The 13,037-nt window shown below is 47.7% G+C and overlaps 2 protein-coding genes across 6 annotated transcripts in view; both read right to left on the bottom strand.

Moving 5' to 3' along the window:
- Positions 1–137: 137 nt before the first annotated feature.
- Trex1 (three prime repair exonuclease 1) lies at positions 138–1,139 on the bottom strand. The gene has a single exon (XM_075964510.1). The coding sequence runs from the start codon at positions 1,137–1,139 to the stop codon at positions 198–200; it is 942 nt and encodes a 313-aa protein (XP_075820625.1). The 3' UTR covers positions 138–197.
- A 907-nt stretch (positions 1,140–2,046) lies between these two features.
- The window catches only part of Atrip (ATR interacting protein), a 24,591-nt gene continuing 13,600 nt past the window's right edge, over positions 2,047–13,037 (bottom strand). The window contains exons 4-13 of one of the 5 annotated variants that reach the window (XM_075964494.1): positions 12,766–12,884; positions 10,969–11,126; positions 9,894–9,995; positions 9,384–9,513; positions 8,547–9,224; positions 3,671–3,807; positions 3,383–3,474; positions 2,925–3,005; positions 2,560–2,809; positions 2,047–2,179 (exon numbers count right to left, since the gene is read on the bottom strand). In XM_075964494.1, coding sequence (XP_075820609.1) covers positions 2,112–2,179; positions 2,560–2,809; positions 2,925–3,005; positions 3,383–3,474; positions 3,671–3,807; positions 8,547–9,224; positions 9,384–9,513; positions 9,894–9,995; positions 10,969–11,126; positions 12,766–12,884 — 1,815 coding nt within the window. In that variant the 3' untranslated portion in view covers positions 2,047–2,111. Of the gene's footprint in view, positions 2,180–2,320; positions 2,810–2,924; positions 3,006–3,382; positions 3,475–3,670; positions 3,808–8,546; positions 9,225–9,383; positions 9,514–9,893; positions 9,996–10,968; positions 11,127–12,765; positions 12,885–13,037 lie in introns of those variants that run through there. The other 4 variants (XM_075964495.1, XM_075964496.1, XM_075964492.1 and 1 more) reach the window with 4 other exon arrangements.

Genomic DNA, 13,037 nt, shown 5'->3' with positions numbered 1-13,037 from the left:
CCTATCTACTTCTTGAACTTGTTTCCCCTACTTTTATTAGCCTAGCAGGTTTGATTGTCCACTTTTAGCAGGACAGAAACTGTGCCTTGTCCCCAGGGCCCTGAGTATGGGCAGAGGCCCAGGCTGAGAAGAAGTGGATCTGACAAGTACCAGTCAGTGCTGTGAGAGGTCTTTATTAATCAGATTTCCTTCTTGACTTACTGCCCAGGGGAGGCCAAGAAGAGTCCATACAGCATGGCTACTGCCAAGGTCAGACAGGCCAGCAGGCCCAGTGGGGCCAGAAGCTCCTGTGATGGGGCTTCTGGGACCTTTGCTGGAGGAAGACTCTTGCGTTGCCTGCTCCTGCCATGGCTGGGACTTGTATTGGTTGTGGCCAGGGATGTAGTGGCCGTGGCAGCATATGGTCTTGGGTTGGTTGTTCCAGCAGTAGTTGCAGTATCATACATGGGCTTGATGGTGCTAAAGGGCCGGGCATATTTATCCACCCACTGCAACAGGGCCCGTGGCTTCCACTGACAGATGCTGAGCAGGGCTAGAACGTCACCTTCAGCAGTGTGTGAGTCTGTCGGTGCTTGCCCATACAGGCGGGTGTAGATGCTTCCCAGGCTGTAGCTTTTCCTTGGACCATGCTCGGAGGGGCTGCTAGATCGTTCCAAGGCCTTTAGGGCAGCAATGCTATCCACACAGAAGGTACCATCTAGAGGACTGCCAATGCTCAGCATAGCAAGCTCCGCCTGGAGCAGGGGAAAGTCATAGCGGTCACCATTGTGTGCCACAAGGCAGCAGGGCTGTGGCTGGCGCTGCAGGAAGGCGTGGAGCAGGTTGGCCAAGTTGTCGTCGAAGCATTGACGCCCATTGATTTCCAGCTCAGCTGTGTTAAGACCTGTGATCTCACTGGCTGCAGGGCTACAGGCTTTCCCTGGAGCAATGCATAGAGAGAGCTTGTCCACCACACGGGGTGGTTTGGGCACTGGAGGTGGCTGCCCCCCAGAGATGGAGGTGTTTTCCAGGGCATATCTGTGGACAGCCAGCAGGCACAGCTCTGTGACCTTGGGCTGAGAGAAAGGCAGGCCAGTGGCTTCTAGGTCCAAGAAGATGAGGGTCTGCATGGGACCATGGGGCAGAGCATGTGAGCCCATGCTGATCCTGGGGAGGAGCATGGGGTAGATGAGTGCCAGCAGAATCTCAAGTGGGCAGGGACGGGGATAGGGATAGGGTGTGGGCAAAAGCACAGCTCAGACCTTCCCTTCTGTCAGGCACTATCCAGGGCCCATTTTCAGAGCAGGAAGCTAGAAGACAGGCCTGTTTTCCTAGGGGATTGGGCAAACTGCTATCCTTTTGAGGGAGGAGCCCTTCCCCTACTGCTGACCACCTTCGAAGTGAGGGAAACTTATCCTTTTCTGTCTTACCCCATACCCTTAAGGTCCACACTTACCGAGAAGCAGGCAGCAAGGCACCGTGTTGGTTCTGCTGCTGGCAGCAGGGGCTCAGGAAGTAAAACTGCCTGGGTCCGCCTCTAGGCCTGCCTCCTGAACAAGGCCCGCCCAGCTAGCCAGCCTGCTAGGCCTGGCCCTCATTTGCTAAAGCCCTCCCTTCTCTCCTAGCACCCCAAAGGCCTTAGATCCTCCGCTGTGATTCTGCTGACTGGTGAAACAGACTAGTGCTCCCGCACTGACAACCCACTTAACCTACGTTTGTCCCATGGACTCAAGCATGCTTGCTAGTCTCTGCCATGACTCTCCTTGCCTTTCCCCTGTCTTTGGCCCACTTTCCCAGGCCTTCCTAGGAAAAGGCTGCCTTCCCTGCTACACAACCAAGTTTTCTTCCCATGGCCCCAGCCAAAAGCTATGACTCAGGATAATTCCCGAAGAGAGGCAGGGTTTCTCCTCAAGGCGGATTAGTCACCAAGGAGACCATCTCAACTCCTGTAGGGGAGGGAAAGGGAGGCACCTAATCAAGCTACTTCCTACTCTGCCCTGTCCCTCCCTCAGCCACACAAATTGTACTCCGGAACAAAGCTGTTGTCTTCGCAGGAACTGCAGTTTTAATCAGTGGATAGGCAAAGACAGTGGTGGGAGCTGGTGCCACCTTGTGGCCGGACTCTCAGGCCCTCAGCTACAGTCCATTTCAGAGTCTTCCAAATCTGTCTCTGCAGCACAGAGGTCATCCAGGGCTGCCTCTGCGCCAAAAGGAAGGGGGTTCTGAGGTTAAGCCTGATGGTGCTGAGGTTCGGGAGTTCTACCCATCCCCCTAACAACACGGGAACTAACCAGTCTCTTCCATACCCAGGCTTTGCTCCCTCAGCTACTGTGGGTAAAAGTGATACAAAAGCAATTCGGACAGATATTTCTAGAAAAACCATGGCTCAGCTAGGGCAATTCAATAGACATTATCAAAGGACAGCCTAGCATACTCAAAGAACCAGGCAGGAAGGTAATGTGGCAGGAATGGCTCTGGTGGTAGGGGAGACCCACTGAAGTCTAGCAAAGGAGTCTGACAGTTCATGAGTCTCAGGTCGAGGCACATGAAGGCTAGGACAGGGTTCTCTTGCTGGCTTACCTTCACAGTCAGTCACATCAGGAAGGGCTCGAATCAGCATACTGACCCCTGGCATCACCTGGTCATACTGATGCAGGACCTCTACACAATGCACAGTAAAGAGCTTGTCCGTCTGAGACAGGCTATGCAGCAGCAACACAGTATCTCGCAGACAGCGTACTGTCTGCTTCTGCTGGCGGGTCCTTGGGCCCCCTGCCCGCCGCACAGTCAGCCATTGTCTGTGCAGCATCACGGTGAGCACTCTGACTGCCTAGAGTAAGAGAGGGCAGAGACTGAGGTCTAATGACTTACTCATTAGACATTTCAGGGGGCAGGACATCTCTACCCACGTTGTTGTACCATGTCGTTAGCCCCCGGCCACTCACCTCTATGTTGCATTGGCAGTCAGAACCAATGCCTGGCGGGAAAGGGCTCTGCACACTCAGCTTGGCCAAGAGCCATACCACCTGGAACAAGAAGAGACGGTTCATCCCATGCAGAACAAACACAGCCACCAGGGCTCTCACAGGCATTTCTAGGCTCTCACTACTTCTCCACTGCTTGCCTGCACAAGTGGGGTCTGAGGCTTTCAGAACTGAATCTCATCAACAGCTCACCCACTTCTGGGACCAGGATCTGGCCCCAAAGCGCAGGCAGCATTGTCAGGCAACTCTGCTGAGTCCATTGTAATCCTGGTACATTTGTATTGCATTTGTGTAAGGAACCCCTAAATTTTACTTGTTGTCCTTAGATAAACTAATCAAAATTAACTGTCGCTCCCATTTTCCACAGGAGGAAAGGAGACCCTGGGCTCTTAGGAGGGTTGGAGGGTGCGCAGTCTCACCTCTTGTTCCAGCTGAAGCCACTGTGTCTCTGAGGCCACTTTGTCAGGCCTTGATGTAATGTACATGTACAGCCGCAGGAGAAGGCAGCCTTCTGAAAAGGATGGCCAGCCTTACCCAGGGTCTCCCTTCTCATAGCAGCCTGGGTGGGGTCCAAGTGCAGAAGCCCTTGCGAGCCTCTGAACCTGTCCCTGCTCCAATCCCTCCCTCCCTCCCTCCCTCCCTCCTTCCCTCCCTCCCTCCCTCCCTCCCGCTTCAGGATAGCTGAGACCCAGCCTGCCCTGACTTACCTGAGTTGGAGCACAGCTGCTGTGCAAGGCTGTCATGGTCCACCAGAACAGAGAGCAGCTCAACAGCTAGCAGCACACATGGCAGTGGCAGCTCTGAGCTGAGGCACTGTGGCAACATCAGCAACACACAGGAGAACCTGGAGGATGGGCACAGTTATGACATTCTCCAAAAGGACACTTACTGCAGTGAGACATGGTTTCAAATGCTGGCCTGACCATAGCCTACTTGCTTCAAGACTGTCACAGGTAGACAGGTATTAACCTTTAAAAATGACAGGCCTTCAGAGGGGGCAGGGTACATGTCTATAATCTCAGTACCTGGGAGGCAGAGGCAGGATTCACCACACGATGAGTTGGAGGTGAGCCTGGCCTACATGCAGACGAGTCTTACCACCGTATCACAACCCTCATTCACCCTAAAGAAGATAGGCCTTATGTGGCTTTTTATCAAGTAAAGGGACAGTACTCCTTGGATCTGGGCTGCATGATCACACCCCAGGCCCCTTCCTGCATTTGCTCTCAAACAGGGATGCAGGTCCATATCTTCAGCATGAGAAATGTCTTTTGTCTCATACCACAGGAATGGCCAGGGCTTTAAAAGTAACAAGGGGGCTGGAGAGATGGCTCAGAGGTTAAGAGCATTGCCTGCTCTTCCAAAGGTCCTGAGTTCAATTCCCAGCAACCACATGGTGGCTCACAACCATCTGTAATGGGGTCTGGTGCTCTCTTCTGGGCTGCAGGCATACAGACAGAACATTGTATACATAATAAATAAATATTAAAAAAAAATAAAAAAAGCAACAAGGATGTGGCTACAGCTGTCTTATGAGGTCATTCATAGAACAAAGAAAGCCATTTTTCTGCACTTGTCAGAAAACACTGGTCTGTTACCAGTGTGAAAAGGTACCTACTACGGGGTACACAGTGTGCATGTGTGAGAGAGGCCGGGCAGTGGTGGTGCACACCTTTAATCCCAGCACTCGGGAGGCAGAGGCAGGCGGATCTCTGTGAGTTCGAGGTCAGCCTGGTCTACAAGAGCTAGTTCCAGGACAGGCTCCAAAGCTAGAGAAACCTTGTCTCGAAAAAAAAAAAAGAAAGAGAGAAACAGGGAGAAGAGGAGAGAGAATGGATATGAATGTTATTTCCCCTTAGGTCTCAGAGACAAAGAGAGATGGCTATGGCCAAGGAACGAGGTCCCAAGGACTAGATTTGCTCTACCCACACAAGGGAGAAGTGGTAGGGTGAGAGAGAGGCCACCTAGGACCAAGGCTTATATCTACAGCAGTCTGCACATACAGGGCATCTCAGCACAGAGCATGGAGCAGAGACTGCCTATCTGTGTCACTAGAAAGCAAAGGCTCACACTCTTTTTATAACACATTCTTGTCTTTTTCTTTTTTTCTGTGTGCATTGGTATTTGCCTGAATGCATGTCTGTATGAGGGTGGTGGATGCCCTGAAACTGGAGTTACAGAATTGTGACTGCTGCCATGTGGGTGCTGGGAATTGAACCAACTGAACCCGGGGACCTCTGGAAAAGCAAGTGCTCTTTTTTGTTTTTTTCGAGACAGGGTTTCTCTGTGTAGCCCTGGCTGGCCTCAAACTCAGAGAGCCACCTGCCTCTGCCTCCTGAATGCTGGGACTAAAGGTGCGCGCCATCCTGCATAAGTAGTGCTCTTAACCACTGAGCCATCTCTCCAGCTTTTGTTTTACAGCACATTCTCTACAGACAAGAAATTGGGCTTCAAGTTGACAGGTACTGTTGATCTCTGGGAAAATGGAGTTTAACTTAGTTGCTTTCTGGCCTAACTATTCCTATCTATCCCACTATGGCCATTGAACATACCTGGAGAGATTTTATCTTTGGTTTCCAGTGCTTTTTTCTTCCCTCCCGTATCTGTAAAAACTTCTTTTACAATGTTAAGCTAGATATGGGGGGCGCACACCTGTAATCCCAGAACTCGGAAAGCAGAGGCTGGTGGATCTCCGCGTTCTAGGCCAGACTGGTCTACTGAGTGAGATCCAGGCCAAGTGGGGGGGGGGGGGCGTATATAATGAGACTGTCTCAAAAAAGAAACAGACAAGTTACACATAGCACCAGTCTAGAAAACTAGATGAATCCGGATCTCCGGATGAGGGGTTTTCAAGCTGGGAGGCAGTGCCACTGAGCAGACTGTAGGGTTCTCAGCTACTTACACCTGCTCTGCAGCCCTGATAGCATCCACCCTGGCTTTCACTAGAGGGCAGAGAGGAAGCTGTGCAGTTCATCCCGAGCACATGAATACAATGAAATCTACAGAGAAGTATTTTGTGGGGGGCTCTGTCTGAAAGTGATGGAGCAGTGGCTTATAATAATAACTGGCTTGGGACTGTCCCATCAATGTACCCTATGGCATTTTGACAAGCTTTTCTACTTCAACATAGGGCTTATTTAACAAACACTGACTGAGCATTTAGACTCTGCCAGGCTCTGTGTGAAGTATAGAATCCAGAGTCTCCAGGACTGTCACCTGAGCCAGTGAATGAAACACTGTATCTGGCCAGTAGAAGCATCCATTACATGAGAGTTATGAATATCTGTGGGTCAACAGAACAGGAGCACAGTGAGGGGTCTGCTAACAGAAATGGGAGATGTGGTTTCTGGGATTCATCTTTAAGCACAGAGGAAACAGGCAACTATCCAGTATAAGTTGGGCCTGTGGATGGCAACTCTGTCCCATGTATTGTCTATACTGTACTGAAGTGCTCTGTTCAATTTCATACATCACTTTGGGACACTTTTAAGAAATAGGAGGGCTGGAGAGATGGCTCAGAGGTTAAGAGCACTGACTGCTCTTCCAGAGGTCCTGAGTTCAATTCCCAGCGACCACATGGTGGCTCACAACCATCTGTAATGAGACTGGTGTCCTCATATGGCTAGCAAGGAGACAGACAGAACACTGTATACACAATAAATAAATAAATCTTTTAAAAAAAAAAAGAAAAAAGAAATAGGAATGTAGTCAGGCAGTGGTGGCGCAAGCCTTTAATCCCAGCACACCTGTAGGTGGATCTCTGTGAGTTCAAGGCCAGCCTGAACAAGAGCTAGTTCCAGGACAGCTAGGCCTGTTACAGAGAAACTGTCTCGAAAAACCTAAACAAACAAACAAATATAAATAATTAAAAAATTTAAAAAAGAAAATAGTAATGTTGGGTGGGCAATGGTGGCACACACCTTTAACCTTTAATCCCAGCATTTAGGAGACAAGAGATAGACAAATCTCCGAGCTTGAGGCCAGCCTGGTTACACAAGAAACTGTCTTAAAAAAAAAAAAAACCACAAAAAAGTAAAAGGAATAAGCTCAGAGGTAAGAATTTGTTTTTTGAGACAGGGCCTCACTATATAGCTCTAGCTGGTCTCAAACTCAGAGATCCACCTGTCTCTGTCTACCAATTGCTGGATTAAAAGCATAGACCATGATGTCTGGCAGAGACTAGACCTAGACAGTGGTATTACTTTAATATAAAAACTGGCCTCTTGGGCTGGAGAGATGGCTCAGTGGTTAAGAGCACGGGCTGCTCTTCCGAAGGTCATGAGTTCAATTCCCAGCAACCACGTGGTGGCTCACAACCATCTGTAATCAGATCTGGCGCCCTCTTCTGGTGTGTGGGCATACATGGAGGCAGAATGTTATATACACAATAAACAAATAAATCTTAAAAAAAAAAAATGGCTTCTTGCTAGGCAGTGGTGGTGGAAGCCTTTAATTCCAGCACTTGAGAGGCAGAGGCAGGCAGATCTCAGTGAGTCTGAGGCCAGCCTAGTTTACAAAGGAAGTCCTAAGACAGCTAAGACTGTTATATAAACAGAGAAACTCTGTCTCGAAAAACCAAAACAAACAAAGCAACCCCCCCCACACACAAAAAACACTTGACCTCAGGGCTGGAGAGATGGCTCAGAGGTTAAGAGCACTAGCTGTTCTTCCAGAGGACCCAGGTTCAATTCCCAGCAACCACATGGCAGCTCACAACTGTTTATAATTCCAGTTCAGGGGATCTGACACCCATGGCAAAATACTGATGCACAAAAACAAAAACCACTTGGCCTCTTACAAGCATGGTTTGAGAGAAACAAATGGATGGCTGGATGGAAGGGCAGGCTGGCCAGTGTTGATTATAATTCTCCCTGTCTTGTCCTTGATGCTCTCAACTCCCAAGTTAGGAATTTATAATTTTTTTAAAGATTCATTCACTTATGCATGTTTTGCCTACATGCATGTATGTGCACCACATGCATGTCTGCTGGATCCCCTGGAACTGGAATAACAGATGGTTATGAGCTATCATGTGGGTACTGGGAATTGAACCCAGATCCCTCTGCAGGAAAAACAAGCACTCTTAATTGCTAAGCCATCTCTCTAGCACCCCAAATTAGTGATTTATAACAATTTTTTGTGAGCTAGATTCATTGTACCATGACTTCTAACAAACTCCTCTTAAGAAGCAAGTAACCCATGACTCACAGTAGATGTGGACACAAGGTTGACAGACTCCCAGAAAGGTCAGCTCATGGCTGCAGACACTCCTGGAGTCTCTGCTTCCTTACAGAACTCTACCAAGTTTCAATATGTTGTGCCACAGTCTTCACCTAATCCACATTTCAGTTCCAAAGGGCTCTAAGTCAACCTTTGTCCGGGGGGCAGGACATTCACGGTACCTTATTCCATGTGCTTCGCTTATTCAGCCCCCTTCCCATCACTTCAGAACTCCCCTGAACTAAGCCACAGCTGAGTAGTAAAATGAAGTCAAGATGTGAACAAAGTGCCAGAGCCACAGGTCAGACCTCAAGAGGTCAGGGCAGACCTCTAGGGAATCATGCCTCCTGTGAGTCTTTATACCTGGGCAAGAAATCAGAGGAAGCATTTTCAGCTAATTTCACCAAAACTTTGAGGCACTGGCTCAGGACACTGGCTTGAAAATGACCTGATGCTGTAGAGGAGAAAGCCATCAGCTGAAGAAGCATCGTCAATAGTGGATGCTGTTTTTGGTCATGAGCATCCTCCCTGGAGGCTGAGGTCGTATCTGTACAAGTCTGAACTGTGTTTCCTTCCCTGGCAGTGGCATCTGTCCCCAAGTCTGACAGTAATAGGCAGACAACTGCCCCGCTGTGGCATACCAGGTGCTGAAGAAGGCTAAGTGAGGCCACAGAGAAGCTTTCCAGGTGACAGATCGAATCCTCTGGGCTGGCCTCTACCCCAGAGCTCACACAGGAGGTATGTGTCGGACAGTCCCCAGGCACACCACTCTTCTTAGCTAGAGTTAAATCTTGCAGAGCCTGGCAGTGTAAGCCGATGAAAAACTGTACAAGTGGGAGGAGGTGCACAGCTCCAGGAAGCTGGCAGAGCGGGAAGACTCTCCTGCTTCCCTTTGCTAGGTCTTCATCATGTGAGCTCTCACTCCTGGCAACCAGATTTAATCCAGTGAATGCCAAGTTCTGTGCTTCTCTCAGGGCAGAGGGGGAAAATGACCCATCCCGAGAACTGATGGTCCTGAGGCCTGAAATCCCAGCCAAGGTACTGGAAACAAAAGAAAACAAATTAGGTTAAGGACCCAAAATCACCTGTCTGCTAAGTTCTCTAGTCTCCCCAAACAAGCCATGTTGGGCCAGAACCAGAAAGACACACACTTTCTGGAAATACTTTCCCAAACAAGCTTTTCAGGAGTCTCATGCTTACCTACTGAGCCCCGGTGGCTGCAAGAGGGTGCCAGTAGGAACCTCAGAACAACTGCTCAGGAGATGACAAAGACCTAGAGATGACCCTGGGACCAAAGGTTGCTTCAGGAGCAGGTTTATCAAAATAGAACCTGCAAAAGACAAGGTAACTCCAGAATGTTCTGACGAGAGTTCTTCCTTCCCACCCTTTCTTTTTTTCTGCCCCTTTGGTTTTGAGACAGAGTTTCTCTGTGTTGCCCTGGCTATTCTGGAACTTCCTCTCTAGACCAGGCTGGCCTTGAACTCAGAGATCAACTGCCTTTGCTGGGAGTAAAGGCAAGTGCCAAGTGCCAAGTGCCACCGCCCAGCTTTGTTTTGTTTTTCTTTCTAAGTTGCAGACTCCTATGTGCCTGAACACTAGAAAAGATTGCCTGGGATGGGCTTTTCAGACAGTTCCCCTAGGCAATTCTGTGTATCACAGGAGAAAATGAAACCCAGGCAGGCTTCTACAGAAAAGCAGGCATTTTGGTACCTTGACTGTTTGATCTCTGCATCCAGTTGTCAGAGAGAGTTTTCTGCTGCACATCTTGCTTCGTGGGGCTACCTCTCAGACTGTGGGGTTTATGATCTGAAACTAGAAAAAAGGTGAGTCAACAGCTGACCATAAAAGAAACTCATACATATAATATTTAAAAGACTGGATAATCTCTTCTTCAAACTCTGTCAAAACCAGAGCCAAAGTACCTCCAGATCCCTAAAAGGAAAATGTATCTATTTGCCTCATTGTAAATGAAACAATATGGTGAAAACAGCAATCACTAACTTTACACAGATGAGCCCATTAGTTTCATAGAGCTGCCCTATGACTAGAGGTCATAACTAGCTGTTTTACATATGAAGAACTGAAGCACAGAGGTAACAGACTTGCCCAGGTCACATAAGCTAGTAGGTAGTGTGTTTGGGACTTATATCCAGGCTGCTCTTGCCTACAGTGCGATGCCCTGTTAGTTGGAGACACCAAAAATGTGGCTGCAGTTTCTCAGGAGAGCAGTAACAGCCATTTGAAAAGGCTGATGTGGGAAGAGTGGTGATGCATCTAATTATAAAATAAAGTAGCACAGCAGTCTCAGGGCCACCTTAGAAGAAGACTCCAAGCCAGGCGATGGTGGTACATGCCTTTAATCCCAGTACTCAGGAGGCAGAGGCAGGTGGATCTCTGTGAGTTTGAGGCCAGCCTGGTCTATAGAGCTAGTGCCAGGACAGGCTCCAAAGCTACAGAGAACCCTGTCTTGACAAACAAACAAACAAACAAAAAACAACAACAAAACAAAACAAAAAAAGAGAAGACTCTCCAGACTTGGGGAGGCAGATGGAACACTGAGTTCCAGGCTAGCTTGGTTTACAGAGCAAGTTCCATAACTGTCAGGACTACACAAAAAAACCCTGTCTGGAAAAACAAATCAAAACAAAAAAGACTCTCCAACCCCAATATGGTCTCCATGTGTCAAACTGCTAATCAGAGAAATTCTGAGAAAGTAAGTACTGTTGTTTAGGTCATTAGTAGGGCAGTCAATTACACAGCAATCAACTATATTAGTTTGACTTACCCTCTTGTTCCATCAGAAATTTGTATCCTGCCTCAGACTGGCAGGGATGGGAGAATGGCATGTTAGCACTAAAAGATTCCTTTGTAGGGAAAGTTGATTTTCCAACGTGTGGAGAGCATGCTTCTGACTTTATAACCACAGAAGTGCCTTTCCTAGGACTGCAAAGAGTTAACTATGAGAGCAAAGTTATGACTCTGTTAAAACCACTTAAAATACCTGGTTAGAATAGTTCTAATATAAATTAAACTTTTCATGGCTAGACATTTTGACTAGAGGTTTTATCTATTATGAATGTTGGTCTGTGTTGAAGGTAGTATTTATTTTTAATCACCCAAAAATACTGGCTGTTAGTCTTTACTATTTCCAATTCCACACCCACCCCCCAAAAAAGTTTTTAAATGAACAGCTCAGTTTTTAGTAATCAGTGTGTGGGTCCAAAAACTTTCAAAAGAGTTTATCATGGGGCTGGAGATAGCTCAGCATTAAAAGTGAATATTGCTCTTGCAGAGGACCTAAGTTCTGTTCCCAGTACCCATGTCTGGCAGCTCCTAACTGCCTATAACTCCAGCTCTATGGAATCCAATGCCCTCTTCTGGCCTCTGTAGGAACTTGCGTTCATAAATGCATTCCTGTTCACAAACATATACAGATAGATGTACATAATTTTTAAAAAATCTTTAAGACAAAGAGAGCCTATTAGAAAGTATACTGAAAACTGAGTAAGCTCCTCAGCCCTGACGGCTTCATGCTAGACAGTAGTCTGAGCCAGATATCAGAGAGTATCCACTACTCTGACGTCTTCCGAATGCTGACAGACCTCATCTCTCCCACTTCACTGAAGCATGCAAGGCAAGGGGCGTACCATTTCACCCTGCCCAGTGTGAGCAAAGGCAGGAGAATGTCTATACCAGAATGAGCTCAAATGTCAAGGCTGATTCTGACACGTGACAGATTGTTGTGGGACAGAGGGCAGGACACAGGTCATTAACAAGCTGAGCACTTCTGGCAGCAAAGGAGGGGCTATAAGACAAAGGTGCCAGATAGCAAAAGAGCAAAAATACTTTAAGCAGCCAGGACTGAAATATACTTGCTTCTTTTTAGGGGTTGGGGGAGGGGAGTGTTAATTAAATAAATTACATGAAAATAAAGGTAAGTCTGTTTTCAAAATCTGAAGAAAGGCCTGCCCTAAATGTGGGTAGCACCACAGCACAGACTTTTCTTTTCTTTTCTTTTCTTTTTTGGTTTTTTCGAGACAGGGTTTCTCTGTGGTTTTGGAGCCTGTCCTGGAACTAGCTCTTGTAGACCAGGCTGGTCTCGAACTCACAGAGATCCGCCTGCCTCTGCCTCCCGAGTGCTGGGATTAAAGGCGTGTGCCACAACTGCCCGGCTCACAGCACAGACTTTTTAGGACTGAATAAAAAGGGAAAGCGAGGAAACCAGCTGGCACCAGCATGCATCTCTCTCTGCTCAGCCCTGAGTTCCTGTTGCCATGCCTTCCCCAACATGATAGACTGTACTCCCTGAACTATTACCCAAAATAAACGTTTTTTCCCTTAAAAAATTAGATATTATCTTTCCAGCTCTTTGTAGTCTCACAGAATTGTGCTACTACTGCCCCATTCAGGGTAAGCACTCCTGGAGGGAAAATATTTACACTGAATGGCTCAGACCATTCAGCCTCATCTAGCCACCTTTGCATCCATCAGGAAATGCTGTTCAGTCAAAACAATCCAGATAGTTGTCAGGCTTTTTGAAAATCATTGCCAGTCTAAACTATACATGCAGCACCCTCCTTACCTGAGGTGGGAAATGGAGGGGGCAGCGAGTTTGTTTGTCCGTTCATTGCTCTGGAGCTTTGTCCTTAATTCATTCATTTCTGCATCTTTAAACTGGAGTTCAGACTGCAATGATTGAAGCTGAAAAAGCCAAAGAAAGATATTTTGTAGTATCTTTATAAAGATATTTATAGTGGTAGCACTACAATACACATACCCCAAAATATGGTGGTACATGTCTTTAATCCCAACACTTAGGAAGCAGAGGTAGGTATGGTTGGTGAATCTCTGAGT

The sequence above is a fragment of the Microtus pennsylvanicus genome, chromosome 3 (genome assembly GCF_037038515.1).
Source record: "Microtus pennsylvanicus isolate mMicPen1 chromosome 3, mMicPen1.hap1, whole genome shotgun sequence".
NCBI classification, from domain to species: domain Eukaryota; kingdom Metazoa; phylum Chordata; class Mammalia; order Rodentia; family Cricetidae; genus Microtus; species Microtus pennsylvanicus.
This window is presented reverse-complemented; position numbering and strand designations above follow the sequence as displayed.